At 46.0% G+C, this 15,699-nt stretch overlaps 1 protein-coding gene across 4 annotated transcripts in view; it reads left to right on the top strand.

Moving 5' to 3' along the window:
- LOC132392814 (collagen alpha-1(XVIII) chain-like) overlaps positions 1-15,699 on the top strand; it is a 269,811-nt gene that overhangs the window by 236,321 nt on the left and 17,791 nt on the right. For all 4 annotated transcript variants that reach the window (XM_059967218.1, XM_059967219.1, XM_059967217.1 and 1 more), the window contains 11 exons: positions 2,629-2,703; positions 4,034-4,057; positions 4,794-4,856; positions 6,001-6,054; positions 8,610-8,645; positions 10,432-10,485; positions 11,240-11,314; positions 11,405-11,479; positions 12,191-12,239; positions 13,846-13,935; positions 15,443-15,486. In XM_059967218.1, the coding sequence (XP_059823201.1) occupies positions 2,629-2,703; positions 4,034-4,057; positions 4,794-4,856; positions 6,001-6,054; positions 8,610-8,645; positions 10,432-10,485; positions 11,240-11,314; positions 11,405-11,479; positions 12,191-12,239; positions 13,846-13,935; positions 15,443-15,486 (639 nt within the window). The remainder of the gene's footprint in view (positions 1-2,628; positions 2,704-4,033; positions 4,058-4,793; positions 4,857-6,000; positions 6,055-8,609; positions 8,646-10,431; positions 10,486-11,239; positions 11,315-11,404; positions 11,480-12,190; positions 12,240-13,845; positions 13,936-15,442; positions 15,487-15,699) is intronic.

Here is a 15,699-nt window from a genome sequence, read left to right as displayed (position 1 = left end):
ATAATTACAGTCATTTGTTTAAATTTAAACACAAGCCACAGCACAGTCACTTCTTTATAGAAAGTGAGATCTTCAACCTATCACATTGGAAAGGTCAACAGGTTTATTGTGTGATGAGAAGGTGATTACAAACACAATGATTTCCTTCCATACAAACAATGATACTCAGGACAGTAATGGTGTCTGACACCTATTCTTGCCTAAACCAGTTCATGTGTGCACTTTCCTGGGAGCCGGGACAGGAAGATGAGTATCTTTTGCATCAGTCCCAGTCTGCATGGTGGTGTGTTGTTCCCTGTCCCTTCTTCATTGGGCTGCCCCAGAACCTGATACAGATTGTGACTGGATTATTGATCTGAAGAACACGAACAGAGTCCACTTGACCTACCGCTCCTGTTGTACTCTTTGAAAGATCCACCTGTTTAGACCCACTCCTTTCTTCTTCCTGCAAACATCTTTAATTTCAATTTCTGGTTTCAAGCCCAGCCTTTCTGTTGATGTGTGCTTCTATCAGACCATGAATACAAGATCAGAACAACTCTCCAGGGAAAGTAAAAATAACCGTTTTCTCTTCTTTGTGATCTGTGGTTGTTAGTTCCTCTTTTTTTTCTGCACCCTACATAAATGCTGAATTCCTGTAAGGAGAGCAGCCCTAGATATGACTCCAAACTCTCTAACCCTGCTCCAAGTCCACCGTATAAGCCCAGAGATGTGTGGGTGTTTGCATCCTGGATCAGACAGATAACCCTTTCATCATGCTTGAAGTGAACAAACAGAACACCCTCACTGGCATTTCCTCTTTCCAGTACATGGGCCACATACTCCTCCATAGTGTTTAATACAAATAGTTTGAGCTAAAAATCCATACAATTTCCCATGGCAAGCTTTCAGGAGCCAACGTGCATGAAAATCTTTAGCTGGTACTTTGTAATGGTCACCTACTTGGGTTTGGATGTGTTCCTGCACATTATCCCCCACACTCCCTCCTGCCGCCCCCAATCATGCACCCTTTCACCCTGTCCCAGATAGTTTTTTCAAAAACTATGAAGAAAACTGTTCAGAGAATTTATTTTTAAAGACCAGGATATTTTTGATATCCTAATTAATTATTTTCTGAAGTGAAAATGAAAAGTACTTGAAACACTTAGCAGAATCAGTCCCCATCTGTGGAAAGACAGAAGCATAATCTGTGCCCACTTGTCACACAAAGCCAAGAGAATCTGCAGATGCTGCAAATCCAGAACAGCAAAGACAAATCGTTGGAGGAAGACAGCGGGTCAGGCAGCATCTGTATAGAAGAATAAACAGTTCACATTATGGACTGAGACCAGTCATCAGGACAATATGGACCCATCTAATCTCAACCTATTGAAGATATTTGTTCTATCTACCCCTCTCCCACCTCCTCTACTGTTGAAATGTGTCCCAGTTCTGATGAAGAGTCTTTGACTTGAGACATTAATCCTGCTTCTCTTCATGCAGACACCATTTGACCCACTGAGTCTCTCCAGCATTTTCTGGTTTTATTTTGGATTTCAAACAGTTACATATTTTAATTTTTATTTCTCCAATTTGTTTCTTTGAGACTGCAGGGTGAGGGAGTTTGGCAATACTTTCGGCCTGCCGAGCCTCTAGAATGACGAGTGTTGGGAGAGCGGCACAGTTCAAGCACTGAACTTGCTCACAATCAGTAACAGCAGCTGTCAATGAGCAGAGGTTGGTTACTGTGACCATAAGATATAGGAGCAGAATTAGGCCATTTGGCCCATCAAGTCTGCTCTGCCATTTCATCATGGCTGATCCATTTTCCCTCTCAGCCCCAATCTCCTGCTTTCTCCCTGTATCCCTTCATTCCCTGACTAATCAAAAATCTATCAATCTCCGCCTTAACTATACCCAACAAATTCCTCATCTCCATTCTAAAAGGACACCCCTGTATTCTGAGGTTGTCCGAGCAGCACACACAAAATGCTGGAGGAACTCAGCAGGCCAGGCAGTATCTAAGAAAAGAGTACAGTGACATTTCGAGCCGAAACCATTCGGTAGGACCCCCAAAGCATTGACTGTATCTCTTCCTCGATGCTGCCTGGCCTTCTGAGTTCCTCCAGCGTTTTGTGTGTGTTGCTCAGATTTCTAGCGTCTGCAGACTTTCTCTTGCGTGTGATTGGATTCTAAGGTTGTGTGCTCGTGTCTGGGACTGCCACACTATAGGAAACATGCTCTCCACATCCACCCTATTGAGGCCTTTCAACATTTGACAGGTTTCAATGAGGTCACCCCTCATTCTTCTGAATTCCAGTGAGTACCGGCCCAGAGCCATCAAACGCTCTTCACGTGACAAGCCTTTCAATCCTGGAATTATTTTCATGAACCTCCTTTGAACCGTCTCCAATGTCAGCACATCCTTTCTTAGATAAGGGGCCCAAACCTGCTCACAATATTCCAATTGAGGCATCACTGGTGCTTTATAAAGCCTCACCGTTACATCAACATTACTCGTCATGATACCAGCACTCCGCCAAGGTGGAGAGAAGCGCGATCACTGGCCATTCACCATTTTGTGAAATACCATATTATGCTCGGGCATTGGGCTGCTCATGTACTCCTGTCTGTCTGTCTGTCTTGTAGGGCGAGGCTGGCAGAGATGGCGTAGGATTACCTGGACCACCTGGTCCTCCCGGCTATGCGTACGGAGCTGGCAACGTAAGTGCTTCATCACAAATTTTATCACCTGGCATTAGAGTCTAACGCTGAGTAGAGGAGGCTGGAACTTGTGCTGCATATGAGACATAGAGAGTTAAAAGATGAGAAACAGGCCCTTCAGCCCATTGAGTCCATAGTGACCCCCCATCCATTTGCACTAGTCCAACAAATTGTTAGTTGTTGGTCCTTTCCGTGCCTTATGAGGCACGGGCAGCAACCTTGCTGTTTCTGTAGCATTTTTGTCTGTTTTTTATGAGGCCGAGTTACTAGCTCGGGCTCAACCTAGCACGGATGGGCAGCCAGCCAGATTCCACCTGAAAGGCCGGTGCTGATGTCGCTACACCACCAGCCATTTCTATTCCGTTTTTATTTTTGTGATCCTCCCCACATTCTGCCACTCATGTCAACACGGCTAATTAACCTGCATCTTTGGCCGCATCATAGCGTCCATTTAACCTAGGTACCGTCTTTGGGGATGCGGAGGAGACCAGAGCACCACGTGGAAACCCACACAGTCACAGGAAAAACTGTGCAAACTTCACACAGACAGCAGCCAGGGTCGGGATCGAACCCGGGTCTGGGTCAAAGGTCTCAACCAGCTGCACCATTGCACCGACTTAGTAAACTCGAGTGAAGCTCAGTTTAGACACACAGAGGGAGCGAGACTCTGTTTTCAACATCAGTTCTCCAGAGTGGTAAAAGGTCAGAGTCAGTAAACCGGTTTCTTACACCATACTCATCTTCCCCTGTGTGTATAAAAGTAGGGTTTGACCTGATAGATTCAAATGAGGTGATTGATGGATTAAATGAGGTCAGTAAGGGGAGTCCAGAACAAGGTGTGCCCCTTAGAATTACACCTCTTTTTGAATGGCCAGCTGGCAGCCTCCTGCAAGTTCCCAACAGTTTTGTTGGCTCAGCTGTGGCCCTGATAAATATTGAGGGATTCCACACCCTGGATCCCCATCGGGCTGCACAATGTGATTTTGAAGCTCCTCCAATAACCTCTGACCTCCCACACCACCAGATCGAGGGTATGGTTTATCAACTGAGTGGTCTACTGGGCTTTGGATGGGCAGGGAAGGGAATGGGGAAGCAGGCAAGGGAGGAATGGGAGGTCAGAGGATGCGATCATCATTGATGAAACCGGTGCAAAGTAACGTCATGTCTGGCAGGATCCGACAAATTCATGGAGGTCATGGGATTGGAACCAAGAAATTAAATAATTCAGGCAGCAGTCAGCAACGGTAGAGAATTCTCAGAGGTTCCCTACATTGAAATTAAAATTGAAATTATGGTTTAACAAGTGGTGATTAATTCTCTCTCTCCTTAGGTGGTCAATGAGCCTGGAAGGGAGGTAGGAGCCGTTTTTTTCTTTGTAAATGGTACGAGGTAATGGAGTTGGTCTAGCTCTCATGGTGGCTGTAATATTCTGCATGGACACTTCCAAAGTAATTGGTAGTCGGAGGTGTGCCATGTGAAATGTCACTCATCGTGGCAAACCTGTGAAGCATTGGTTTGTGGCTGATATTGGCGATGCTACAAAAGAGGTCAGTGTTTCACCGACCGATATCGGTCATGGATATCTTGCCTGCCAGTCCAGGTTCAGGTTTATTGTCTTGCGCACACATACCCAGGGTGTAAATGCAATGAAAATTCATCTTTTTGCAACAGCAGCACAGAATATTACAAAATGACAAACATTAGTTTCATAAGCTTAAATCAAAACTGAGGTACGTTCATATATCTTCTCACAAAAGGCCTACAGATTTATGGAGATCCATTCATTACAAGTATTTAAAGTGGAGCTAGATGGATGTTTAAAGGATTGAACACAATTGGGCATTGGTCTGGAGCAGAAGATAAGGCCTTGGGCAGATCAGCCATGATCATGTTGAATGTAAACGGTGCCCAGTTCCTTCTCTACGTTTCATGTGTGTGTGAGATCATCAGTTATTTGTCTTAACAAAGTTCAATACAAGTGATCAATGAGAATTTCGAGACACCAGAAGCAATTCTAACTTGTACTTTGGCGAAATATTTGTGGTTCCCCTGACTTTTAACGTTGTGACTGCAATGTTCCCGCTCCACAGGGTCCCATTGGTCCAAAAGGTGACCATGGCGAAGCAGGTCTTCCGGGTCCTGTTGGGCCAAAGGTAAGTACCCACATGGTGTTAATCAATGAGTGAAAATAACTCTGTTCTCCCTAGGTTTAATCCTTATTATCTTAAATTTACACCACCTGGTTATTGCCCCCTCTGCCACCTGGAAGTATCTTCTCCTTAGTTACTGTGTCGGATGCTTTGTGTGGTGTTGAATGTGCAGGCCAGGGGCCTGAGCTGAGTTCGTTGATTCCAATGTAACTGGCTGTGAGTGAGGGAGGAACGAAGGCACAGCTCTTTGTTGTTACTGAACAGTGAACATAACTGGAGGGATATCTCCCTCTCTGTTCGTTCCTTGGTTGTATCTGGCCTTCCGACATTCCTTGCAATCCTTTCCTGAGATGACAATAGTGTCATGGAGAGATACAGCTTGGAGGCAGGTCCATGCCAACCATCTACCCACCAATTAAAACTCATTCTACATTAACCCCACCTCGTTCTCCCCACACTCCCAATCACCGGCGCACTAAGGGTGATTTACAGTGACCGATTAACCCACTAACCCACACACCTTTGGGATGAGGGAGGAAATTGGAGCGCGTAGAGGAAACAAACTCGGTCACGGAGAATGTGTAAACTCCATGCGAGGTTAGGATTGAACCTGGATTGTTGACGCTGTGGGGCAGCCACACTGTTTGTCCCACTACTGCACCCCTCCCCCGCCTTTGTGGTAAAGGTGCTCCCGTGCTGTCATTGGATCGGGAGCCTGGGATTCTGATCAAATGACCTACAGGGATGGCAGTGTGTCCCAGGATACAGTATAGAAGCTTGGAAGAATGCAGGCACTTTTTAAAGCTCAATTGTAAGCCCAATATGCCTGGAGTACTGGAATTCAACTTCAGAGGTTGAGAGAGATAATAAACCAGTCATGTTCAGTTGGCGAAGCAGTCTCGATGGGGCAAATGACCAATGTCTTATGGTGAAATAACGTCGTGTGTCGACAACTCAGAAAGGGGGGGGGGGTGTTTAATGAAAGTGTAAATGTACCTCGGATGGTTTAGAGCAGTCAAGTCTCTGCACTCAATCTCCCGCGAGAGGTAAAGGAGCCGAAGTATGTCGCTTAATGTGTGATGGGGTTTACAAAGTGTTTAGCGTCTGACCAGTTGGGACCCTGACATGAAGTGCTCTGCCTTTTCAGGGTGAGAAAGGAGAGCCTGGCGAGATCACTGAGCTGCACAGAAGCGCTCTGAAGGTAACGCACTTCCTTTCCACTTCCGTTCCACCTGAAGGTGAGTTGGCAGATACATTGAGAAGCCGTGTCTGTGCACAGGAGCACTGCAGTGGCCCATCTTTGCTCGAGTGTCTGCTCTACCTCAGTACGTCATCACCTTCCCTCATTTCACCCATTCAGTTGTCCCTTTCCACCATTACGTACTGACATCTCTACTGTTTACCCCAGCTTCTCCGAAGGAAGTGGGCTGTCTGTTCTCTCTTGCTTCAGCTAATGCTGAAGTGCTAATTTTGCACATCGTCCAAAGGACAGGAGAAACGAGCGAATTCACCAGTGGCTGAACAAACCCGAGTGACCATCTTAGCTTTTCATTTGCGGAATCATCTTCCTTAAGTCCACCCTTCATAGTTGAAGACCTCTAGCAAGCTACTCTCGCCCTCCTTGATGCACTAGCACAGCCTTTATCGTTATAGTGTGGCTCCTCCCCGGGTTACCAATGTGGGGGTCACTCATGTCCAGAGACTGCTCCATTGATCCTTAGGCCCCATTCAGTGCAATTGTCAGTAAACAACAACACTAAATTTCTCTGAATTACAGAGGAATCTCTCTTGCTTGCTATCATTCCCTTTCCTAAAGCAAAGCAACATGAAAAAGAATCTCAGAAAAAATCGTTAAATCTATTTTAGCAACTTCTTCAAGGATAGGAGCCAATGAACAGGAAGGTAATACGAGGAAGTCACGATAGAGAAGTATTGGGAACAAAGTGGCAAAGATTATCTGTTGGACTCTGTATTTCTGGCCCCAACTCTTATGATTAAAGTGGGTTGGAGCCTGTTTGCTGAAAACCTATGTAACCGTCTGGTTAATGAAGGAAACGTCAGAACAAGGCAGAGACTTGTGTTGACCTGAAAAGCCTGTTGTGTGGTTTCATTGTACTTGGATGGCACACGATTAATGAAATTGGAATGGTTTACTTTGACTGGTGTACAGAATCTCCCCATCCCACTCAGCCGTCTGCTTTAGTGAGGGGGTGGCATGGTGCTGAGGTTTCAGGCCTCACTCTGTTCATCAAGGGGATAGGGCAATCGTGACTGACTGTGTACTTTCAGCAGCTGACACAGCCACAGCTCGGAGAACAGTGTCTCCATAAAGGACTGAGTGAGGCAATTAATTTGGAAACTAGGAGAGGCATTAGTTCATGTTCAGGACACAGAATGATGGAACGGTACTTGATGGTTGTTACAAATAACCACACAATTTGACTGATGTATTGCAGTACGAGCAATTAAAGGCTTTCACTAGCATGCACAAAATCTGGGAATTAACAAACCAGGTGGGACATAAATGAAATATTAGTCTCTGCTAAATCTGAGGCCTGCTCTTGGTCTGGTTCAGACATGGACCCCCAGACGCAAATAGCTTCATGTTTCTGAGAATGCTGTCCGGGTGTCTAGTCTAACTCCCCACATTACAGAGAACGGGACAGAGCAAGCCAGTTCATTGGCTGATGGTTAAGTTTCTGTCAGTTGAGCTTACAGGAAAGCCAATCATGCTTATCTTTCTGAGATGATGGAAAGCTTCTCTGATCAGCTGCCATTTCTCCAGAGTGAAGATTAAATCACTGTACAGACCAAACCAGTGGCACTTAGAGTCCAAGAGTAAAATAGCATAGAAACAGGCCCTTCGAGCCAACCTGTCCATGGTTTATTCTCAGCTTAAAGCTTCTTCCATTTTCCTTCATCTTATTCATTTGCGATTATGTTCCATTGAATTTTTATCCTGCTTTACTTTGGGAATGCATCAGTTTTTTTCCAGCACTAGATCACTTTGTCTCAGTTACTGTCAGAGATCCACACTCTCACTGCTCTTCACATAAACAAACTCCTTCTCCGTACCCTGTTTGGTTTTTAACATGTATTTTACTTCGAGGGTCTTTATTTTTGCTCTTCCATCTGTCCAGTCTCTCAAGATCCTTTATAATTTTAAATGACTGTTAGGACATGCTTATGCCTCGGCTCTTCAAGAGAAAAGAGTTGAATTTCTTTGTTGCACCCTGCGCAGTGGAATTGAACTCAGTGCTCCTGAGCATGGTCCAGCTCGGGTTTGTTCAGCCACTGCTTCGAGTCACTGGGTTTGGAAACAGGCCCTTTGGCCCATTGATTCTATTCCAACCATCAATCACCCAGTTACAGTAGTTCCACTTCATTCTCCCCACATTTCCATCAGTCTACCACACCAGGGAGTCACAGCGTCCTTCCAACCCACACGTTTATAAGATGCAGGAGCGAACGGACGTGCCCATAAGAAACCCTAATGCGCGATCGCAGGCAGCGGGTGTCCGGATCTTTGCCAGCTGTGCCACTGCGCTGCCACTGTCCTTGGGGTAACGTGTAAGAGTTGTACACTCTAACCACCAGCATAAGTAATCTTCCGGAGAGCAACCCTTGCTGCCCTCCACCTCCAATCCCTGCCCCATCATTCTGCCCGGGGCTTTCTTCCTGGGGGAGTGACAGAATCAGCCCTCCCCAGTTGGACAGCTTTGTATCTAAAGCTCTATAAATGTTTTTCTTTCACAGGGAGAAACTGGTGATCCTGGACCCATGGGCCCAGAGGTAAAGTTGCATCATTAACATTACATTGGAATTTATGCCACAACAAAGTTTGTCACTGCAACGTCTACCTGGCAGCAGTTTCTGTCTCCCCAAAAATGGAGGGGGGGCGTCCCTTACTACACTAAACTCCTAATCCTCCAAGCCTCTGCCCTCCCCGATACTCAGCCCATCTCCCATGAGACAACAAACTGTGCTGACGACCCCCCCGGAGTGTTTAGCTATTGAGCATTGAGTCTGTTTTAGAGAGTGTCCTCCATCAGGAAGTAGATTTTCTCTCCAGAGATTATCCCATCCTCCAATAGCCTCTGTTCGTTAGTGAGTTTATACCCCAGATCACCCATAACCCAAGGATAGAACCCCTACTCAGGGATCGTGTACTCTGCCTACTCTCCCACTACCATTCGCTGGCTTCCTGCCACCCCGTGTACCCCGCCATCTGATAGGAAGCTAGGTGGCAGGGCTGGATTCCAGTTTTTAAAAAATACCCGAAGGCCACATCAAATCTGATTTGTTGTTCCTGTCTGTGTCTTGTGACACATTGGGTGGCAACCTTGCCACTGTTTGTGTATTTTCTTACGGGGCTGAGTTGCCAGCACGGCTGGAAAGGAGACGGCCGGATTCGCCTCAAGGTCCGGTGCGGATGCCACTACACCACCAGCCGGCTGGATCAAATATGTAGAAACACAGGTTTCCACTGCCCAGCACCCACTCCCTCACCCCCTCCCCGTGACCTGCACAACTTGTTCTGGAACAGAGAGTTGCAATACAGAGTTTGTGTCCCACTTAATGGCAAGCACAACTCTTGCCAATGAGTGCTGAAGGCCCTTTGGTCAATCAAGGGCTGTGGGCCTCGCTGACTAAGCCATTTAATTATTCATCCCTAATTGCCCTTGAGATAGATGGAACATTGCAGCCAAGTGTAGACCCTTCAGCCCATGATGTTGTGCTAGCATCATGAGAAGATGCTGCTGAACTGCCTTCTTGAACCGCTGTCGTCCATGAAGTGTGGGTAGACCCACAATGCTTTTAGGGAGGGAGATGAAGGACGTTGACCTTACCACAGTGAAGGGATGGGGATATATTGTGTGGCTTGGAGGGTAACTTCCAGGTGATGGTGTGCCCCATGGTTTTGCTGTCCTTGTTTCGAAGGTGTTTAAGGAACCTGGGCAACTTGCTGCAGTGAAGATGGTACAAGCTTCCACCACTGTGTGAAGGAACAGTTGTGGATGGGCTGCCCCTATCAAGCTTGCCACCGCTGTGACGTGGAGTTCTTGAGTGTTGTTGAAGCTGCGTTCATCACACTCCTCGGAGATGGCAGACAGGTTTTGAGGAGTTGGGAGCTGAGTCAGCAACCTCCGACTTGCTGTCATGGTCATTTCAGTGAATATCTGGGTTATTGAGAGTGGGGGATTCAGTGATGGTAATGCCACTGAATGTCAGAACTGTGTGCGATTTTAGGAGTTAATGGTGTATCTCAGTTAACAGTAGATCGTAGATAGAAGGGAGTTCAGCCTTTGTTCCTGTTGACACCTTCATGATCGAACAGGAGTTCAGCTTGAAAGCCCAGGATCACACTCAGTGCTGGTTAATATTGGATGGATATCGGAGCCCAGCACCCATGGGTGCTGTCGGCTGACCTCCCCAATTCATGATTTAATCCACTGGGGATTCAGGGAATCGAGGGATATTGGATTAGTGCAGGAAGGTGTCAACAAAGAAGACATAGTCCTATTAAATGGTAGGGAGTGCAGGTCTTTCTTATATTTCCAATGCTGTCTGTTTTCAGGGTGTCCCAGGGTATCCTGGTCGAAAAGGTGAAATTGGTTTGCCAGGACGACCGGTGAGTTCTGTCGATAGTTCTTACCATTCTTACCATTGCACAAAATTGGTCACTTAACAGGTGCTCACATTTGTCAGAATAAACAAGTAATGGGGTCCCACAGTCTCATGTCCAGCATAAATAATGTACAGACACACAGTCCTTGAACAAATTTGCCTGAACTTCCTTCACACAGCACCACTCCTTGTGCTGTTGCATACTGGGTTAACCAGGACCCCAGTAACATGGTCCAGAAACTCTGCATTTCTTAGCAGGATTTTCAATCGCCCTGGATTTGTTCCAAATTATGCTAACAATAGACAACGCCCAGAATTCATCAGTAGTTCAATCCATCCTACCTGCTCTGAGAAATCTCAGTTACTCTCCGTTCAAAGAACAGTGTGGTTTCCCTTGAAGCCATGTTATTTTAAAGGCTGATTCTCAAGTCACTTACTGAGATCTGATCTTAAATGGAGGTTAGGGTTGAGCCACCCTCCTAGCCTCAGTGCCATTCCTGCCTGGCAGTGTTTTACCCGCTTACTACATTGGGCCGGTAACTCGGAACTCTGCACTCAGGGAGAGAGGACTTCATCCACTTTTCCGATGTCGGAGGGAGGTTAAACCAGACCACCGGGCCTTCTGAGGTACTCTGTTCATCTCTCCTGAGGAAACCAGTTTTCCCCTCTGGGCTCCTTGCCCTCTGCCACTGTCCATCAGTATTGGTGGCTCTCCCTTCGTTTCTGCTCGTGGTCTAACCCCCTTTTGTTTCCGGCAGGGTCGTCCCGGGATAAATGGACTGAAAGGGGAAAAGGGTGAACAGGGAGACTTCAGCGGTGGTTATGGATTTCGGGTGAGTCTTGTCTTCGCCAGACTTCTTTATTTGACAGAACCTCTGCTTTGACCTCAGCTTCACTCTAATCCCGTTTTCCTTCATTATCAGAGTATTCCAGGCCCTCCAGGACCCCCGGGACCTCCTGGACCACCCGGTCTACCAGCGCCAACCTTCGACAACAACGTAAGTGGATTGCACTAGCGTCTGAGGGTACAAAATGTCTATCTCACCATGATGTTTCTACCTTCAGGTCACTGCTATTGCCCAGTACTAGTTTCTGAGGCAGAAAGACCATCGGCTCATTTACCAGTGAAACAGTGAGGGAGCGTGCTCTTTGCAGTGGTGCCATGAGATCATTTGGAGAATGGACAGGGGCTTGGGAGCATTCCAGGTTCAAGGTCCTGTCTTCATGATTCGGTGTTGACACAAGCCTTTGTCTATTCTCACAGAAGATCCCAGAGTATAAAGTCAAAGAGGTATTCCCCTGTGTCCTGGCTAAAAGTTGTTTCCCAGCCAATGGGTTCTTCGGCAGGGACCACCTTCTAGTTTGTCAAACATCTCCAGGTCATCTCTCAGCCCACCAAGGCCATGGTTTCACTCAGCTGTGTTGAGAAAGCTGTATCATTCACTTGCCTGACCCAAACAGACATTATCACAGGGAGGAATGGTAGCTGCTCCTTACAACTGCGTGGTTGAATGAGCAGAGCTGCCCTCTGTTTAAGCCTTGCCCTTGGCTTTGAAGGGTCAGCCTAGATTTTAGTGCTCAGACCTATAGATGGAGAGAGGAACTGACTGCATTCTCAGAGACAAGAGTGCCACCAATGAGCTTGGGGAAGTGGTGCGGGCTTTCAGTACATTGCAGAGTCTGACTTGTTTTACCTGTTGTTTTTGAAGGTGTTTCGTGTAGGAGCTGGCTCCTATCCAGGACTTCTTGGATCACCAGGTAAAGACCCCACCCATGGATCTTACTGCTCTTTTCTAATCTGCCTGTGGTTTATTCCCCAAAAACAGGCCTCCCGCTGGGATCCTTAGTTCTGCTGGAAGGAGGGAATTGAGGACAGTCCTTACCCTTAACCCTATTTATTTATCTATCTATCTATTTATTTATTTATTTATCTGTCTATCTATCTATTTATTAAATTTTAGAAATTACAAAGAATAAATGTAATAGTAAAAAGTAAGAAAGATAATACTAACCCTCCCCCCTCCCCTTCACCCTCCCCCCCTTAACCCTTATCTAAAGAGCAAAAAAAAGAAAGAAGAGAAAGATTGCCTGGACATCGGAGGATCCCCACATGCTCCATGGAGTTCAAAATAATTTTGATATTTATTTTTTACTTTCCCCAATTACTATAATTTTATCTTCAAAGGGCCTATGTATTTGATCCTATCTTTTGTAAGTATGGGAGCCAAATTTTCAAAAATATATCATATTCATTTCTTAGATTGTACGTAATTTTTTCAAGTGGAATACAACTATGTATTTCATTATTCCAACGATCCATAGTTAAATATAAATCAGATTTCCAACTAACTGCGATAACTTTTTTGGCTACTGCCAATGCAATTTTTATAAATTTTTTCTGATACTTGTTCAATTTAAGTTTCAGTATTGTCCCTTCAATGTCTCCTAATAAAAATAATAGTGGACTATGTGGGAGTTGTACTCCAGTAATTTGTTCCAATAAAAGTCTTAAATTTATCCAAAATGGTTGAATTTTAAAACAAGACCAAATTAGGAATTAGGATTAAATTAGGAATTCATAAATCAAGACAAAAATGGGAATCTGATTTGAATGTTAAAATTGATGGGAAAAACTGGTCAAGATTATGTTTAGATAGTATGAGAAATACAATAAATGTTTGACTTAGATTAATACAATATAATTTTTTACATCAATTATATATAACACCACAGAAAATAAATAGATTAAATTCAAATATGTCTGACCAATGCTTTCGTTGTAATCAAGAAATTAGTACCTTTTTACATTCTACTTACCTTTAACCTTAATGGTGCTTACATGAAATCCTTGGTTTTCCACTGGACGAGGGCTAGGAAGTAAAATGATCAAGTGTCATCAGTCTTAACCACTACCTGATTTGCTGGGTCTATTTGGCATTTTTGGTTTTAAATTCACATTTTGTAGTGTCCATGTTTCTCAATAATTGATGCCAAACTGATTAGAAGTAAATGGTGTTCCTGCTGGTCACCAAATTCAGTGACCACTCACTGCCATTCATTTGGTTTGCTTAATCACACTAATCTGCAAACCTTTTTTAACAAAAAGTTTCTAATTGATTCAGTAAGTTATTGTTTAACTTCCCCATTCTTGTATGGTAAGGCCAGCATTTGTGGCCCGTTCCCAAATGCCCCTCAGGAGCCAGTGCTCTCAATGGGACACTCCCATGGGCTGCAGAGTGTGGGTGTAATGTTACTGGGATAAATGATGAGCCTCAGTTCGAGCAGTGTTTCAAGCCTCAACCTGTTGAGCCAAGCAGATCTGTGCTCTTAACACTGATAACTCCAGCTCCCTCTCCTCACTCAGGTCCTAAAGGAGAGCGAGGCAGCCCCGGTCATCCAGGACCACAAGGGGACAAGGGGGAAGCGGGCCAGCCGGGAAATCCAGGCCCACCTGGTGAGTGGAGTAGGAACTCAGGGGGAACAGTCACGAAGTTTGCTTTGGGAAGGGAATGCTTGGACAAAGATGCGGGGGAATAGCCAGAGTGTAGAGTCCTAACACATACTGGTGGGCAGGCAGCCCCTAGGTTGGTTCATAATCCAAACTGACCATTAATTTGGAAATGATCAACAGCTTGTGGGAAATCATAAGCACAAGAGTTTCTGGATATCCAGAGTAACACACAAAATGCTGAAGGAACTCAGCAGTAAGGCAGCTTCTATGGAGAAAAACAAACATTCAATGTAATGGCCCAAGACCCTGGTCTGTGCGTTAGAAACAGCTGTGATGTGAGAGCAAGCAGGCGCGGGAATTGCAGCCGTCCAGCCGACCCCGCTGACTTAGTGAGCAAGCGAGAGTGTCTGCCTGGCGGTCCCGGCTCTGCCCTCCTCAATCCAGCACCCAGTTCCTTTGGCTCTGTGGGGTAGAGAGGGGGCATTTGGACAGGTACATGGAAGGGAGAGACTTGGAAGGTTATGAGCTGATCATGGACAACTGGGACTAGCGAGGAGAAGGCTGTGGTCGGCAGAGATAATTGGGCAGAAGGGCCCATTTCTGTGCTTCTGATTATGAAATACCCCGTTCCCACCCAGCGGAAGATGCCTGCAGCCTTAAAGCAACAGCAAATTCATCCCAAAAGCACCTATGTTTATATGGTGTGTCCTTAAGTTAGGCATTTGTAACAAAGGAAGTGATTGCATGCCTTCAACATAGCAGGAGGTAATTCCGCCCTTCTGTGCTGAAGTCTGGTCTGACCCACAGATCAGTCCGATTTCTCACACTGTCCATTAACTGATTTAGCTACCGCCCTGCACTTGGAGTAGCTCTTCAGCAAATGGTTAACCACAACCACAGGTCTTAGGCTGAACTTGCAAACTCCGCACAGACATACGGTGGGTCAGAATCGAGCCTGGCTCACTGGAACTGTTACGCAGCAGCTCTATGAGCAACATGATTGGTTAGCTTTGTGACCACAACCAGCCTGCTGTGATAACAGTGTGTTATCCCCACTCCTTGTCCTCTCAGAGCTTCCGGTATTTTCCAGGTAAGGATGGTATGACACTTTAAGTGGGAGGGGGAGGGGTTCCAATTCATCTGCTAATTTTGCCCTTTTAACTTTAAATTTACCCGTTTGGGAGGCACAATTGAAGGGACTTGGCAAGATGACCTGTTCCCTCTGGTACGTGGTGCATCAAGCACTGATTATGAAGGAGTGGCGGACAAACATTAGGAAGGATGGGAGAGACCGGGGACCATTGTACCTCTGGGCTCTGCAACCCCACAACACTTCCCCGAGAAGTGTAAGGGCCCGCGTGCAGTGAGTGGGCCGGAGTCACCGCGGCCTCCCTCCACAGTCTGGAACACGCTAAGGCAGCTGCACCTGAGGAGACCTGGGGCAACAGTTCAGCCATTTTGGTCTTCGTACCCGAATCAGTTCTCAGGTTGCTGTTCTCTTCTACTTCAGGAATCATTCCATACGATGTGTATGATGTTCACCCTGGAGGCAGGGTAAGTGCCGCAAATTTCTTAACTTGCTGACTTGATTCTCTGACTCCCTGTGGCTGCAGTGCTAGGTTGGCCAGCTGCCTCCATTGTAACCCAACCCTTTACTCTGCGCAATGCACACAAAACGGTGAAGGAACTCAGCAGGTTAGGCAGCATCTATGGAAATAAATAAATAATTGATGTTTTGAGCCAAGACGCGTCATCAGGCCTGGAAAG

This window comes from Hypanus sabinus, chromosome 4, assembly GCF_030144855.1.
Source record: "Hypanus sabinus isolate sHypSab1 chromosome 4, sHypSab1.hap1, whole genome shotgun sequence".
In the NCBI taxonomy this organism is placed as follows: Eukaryota; Metazoa; Chordata; class Chondrichthyes; order Myliobatiformes; family Dasyatidae; genus Hypanus; species Hypanus sabinus.
The sequence above is the reverse complement of the archived record's forward strand: the minus strand, read 5'-3'. Positions and strand labels throughout refer to the sequence as shown.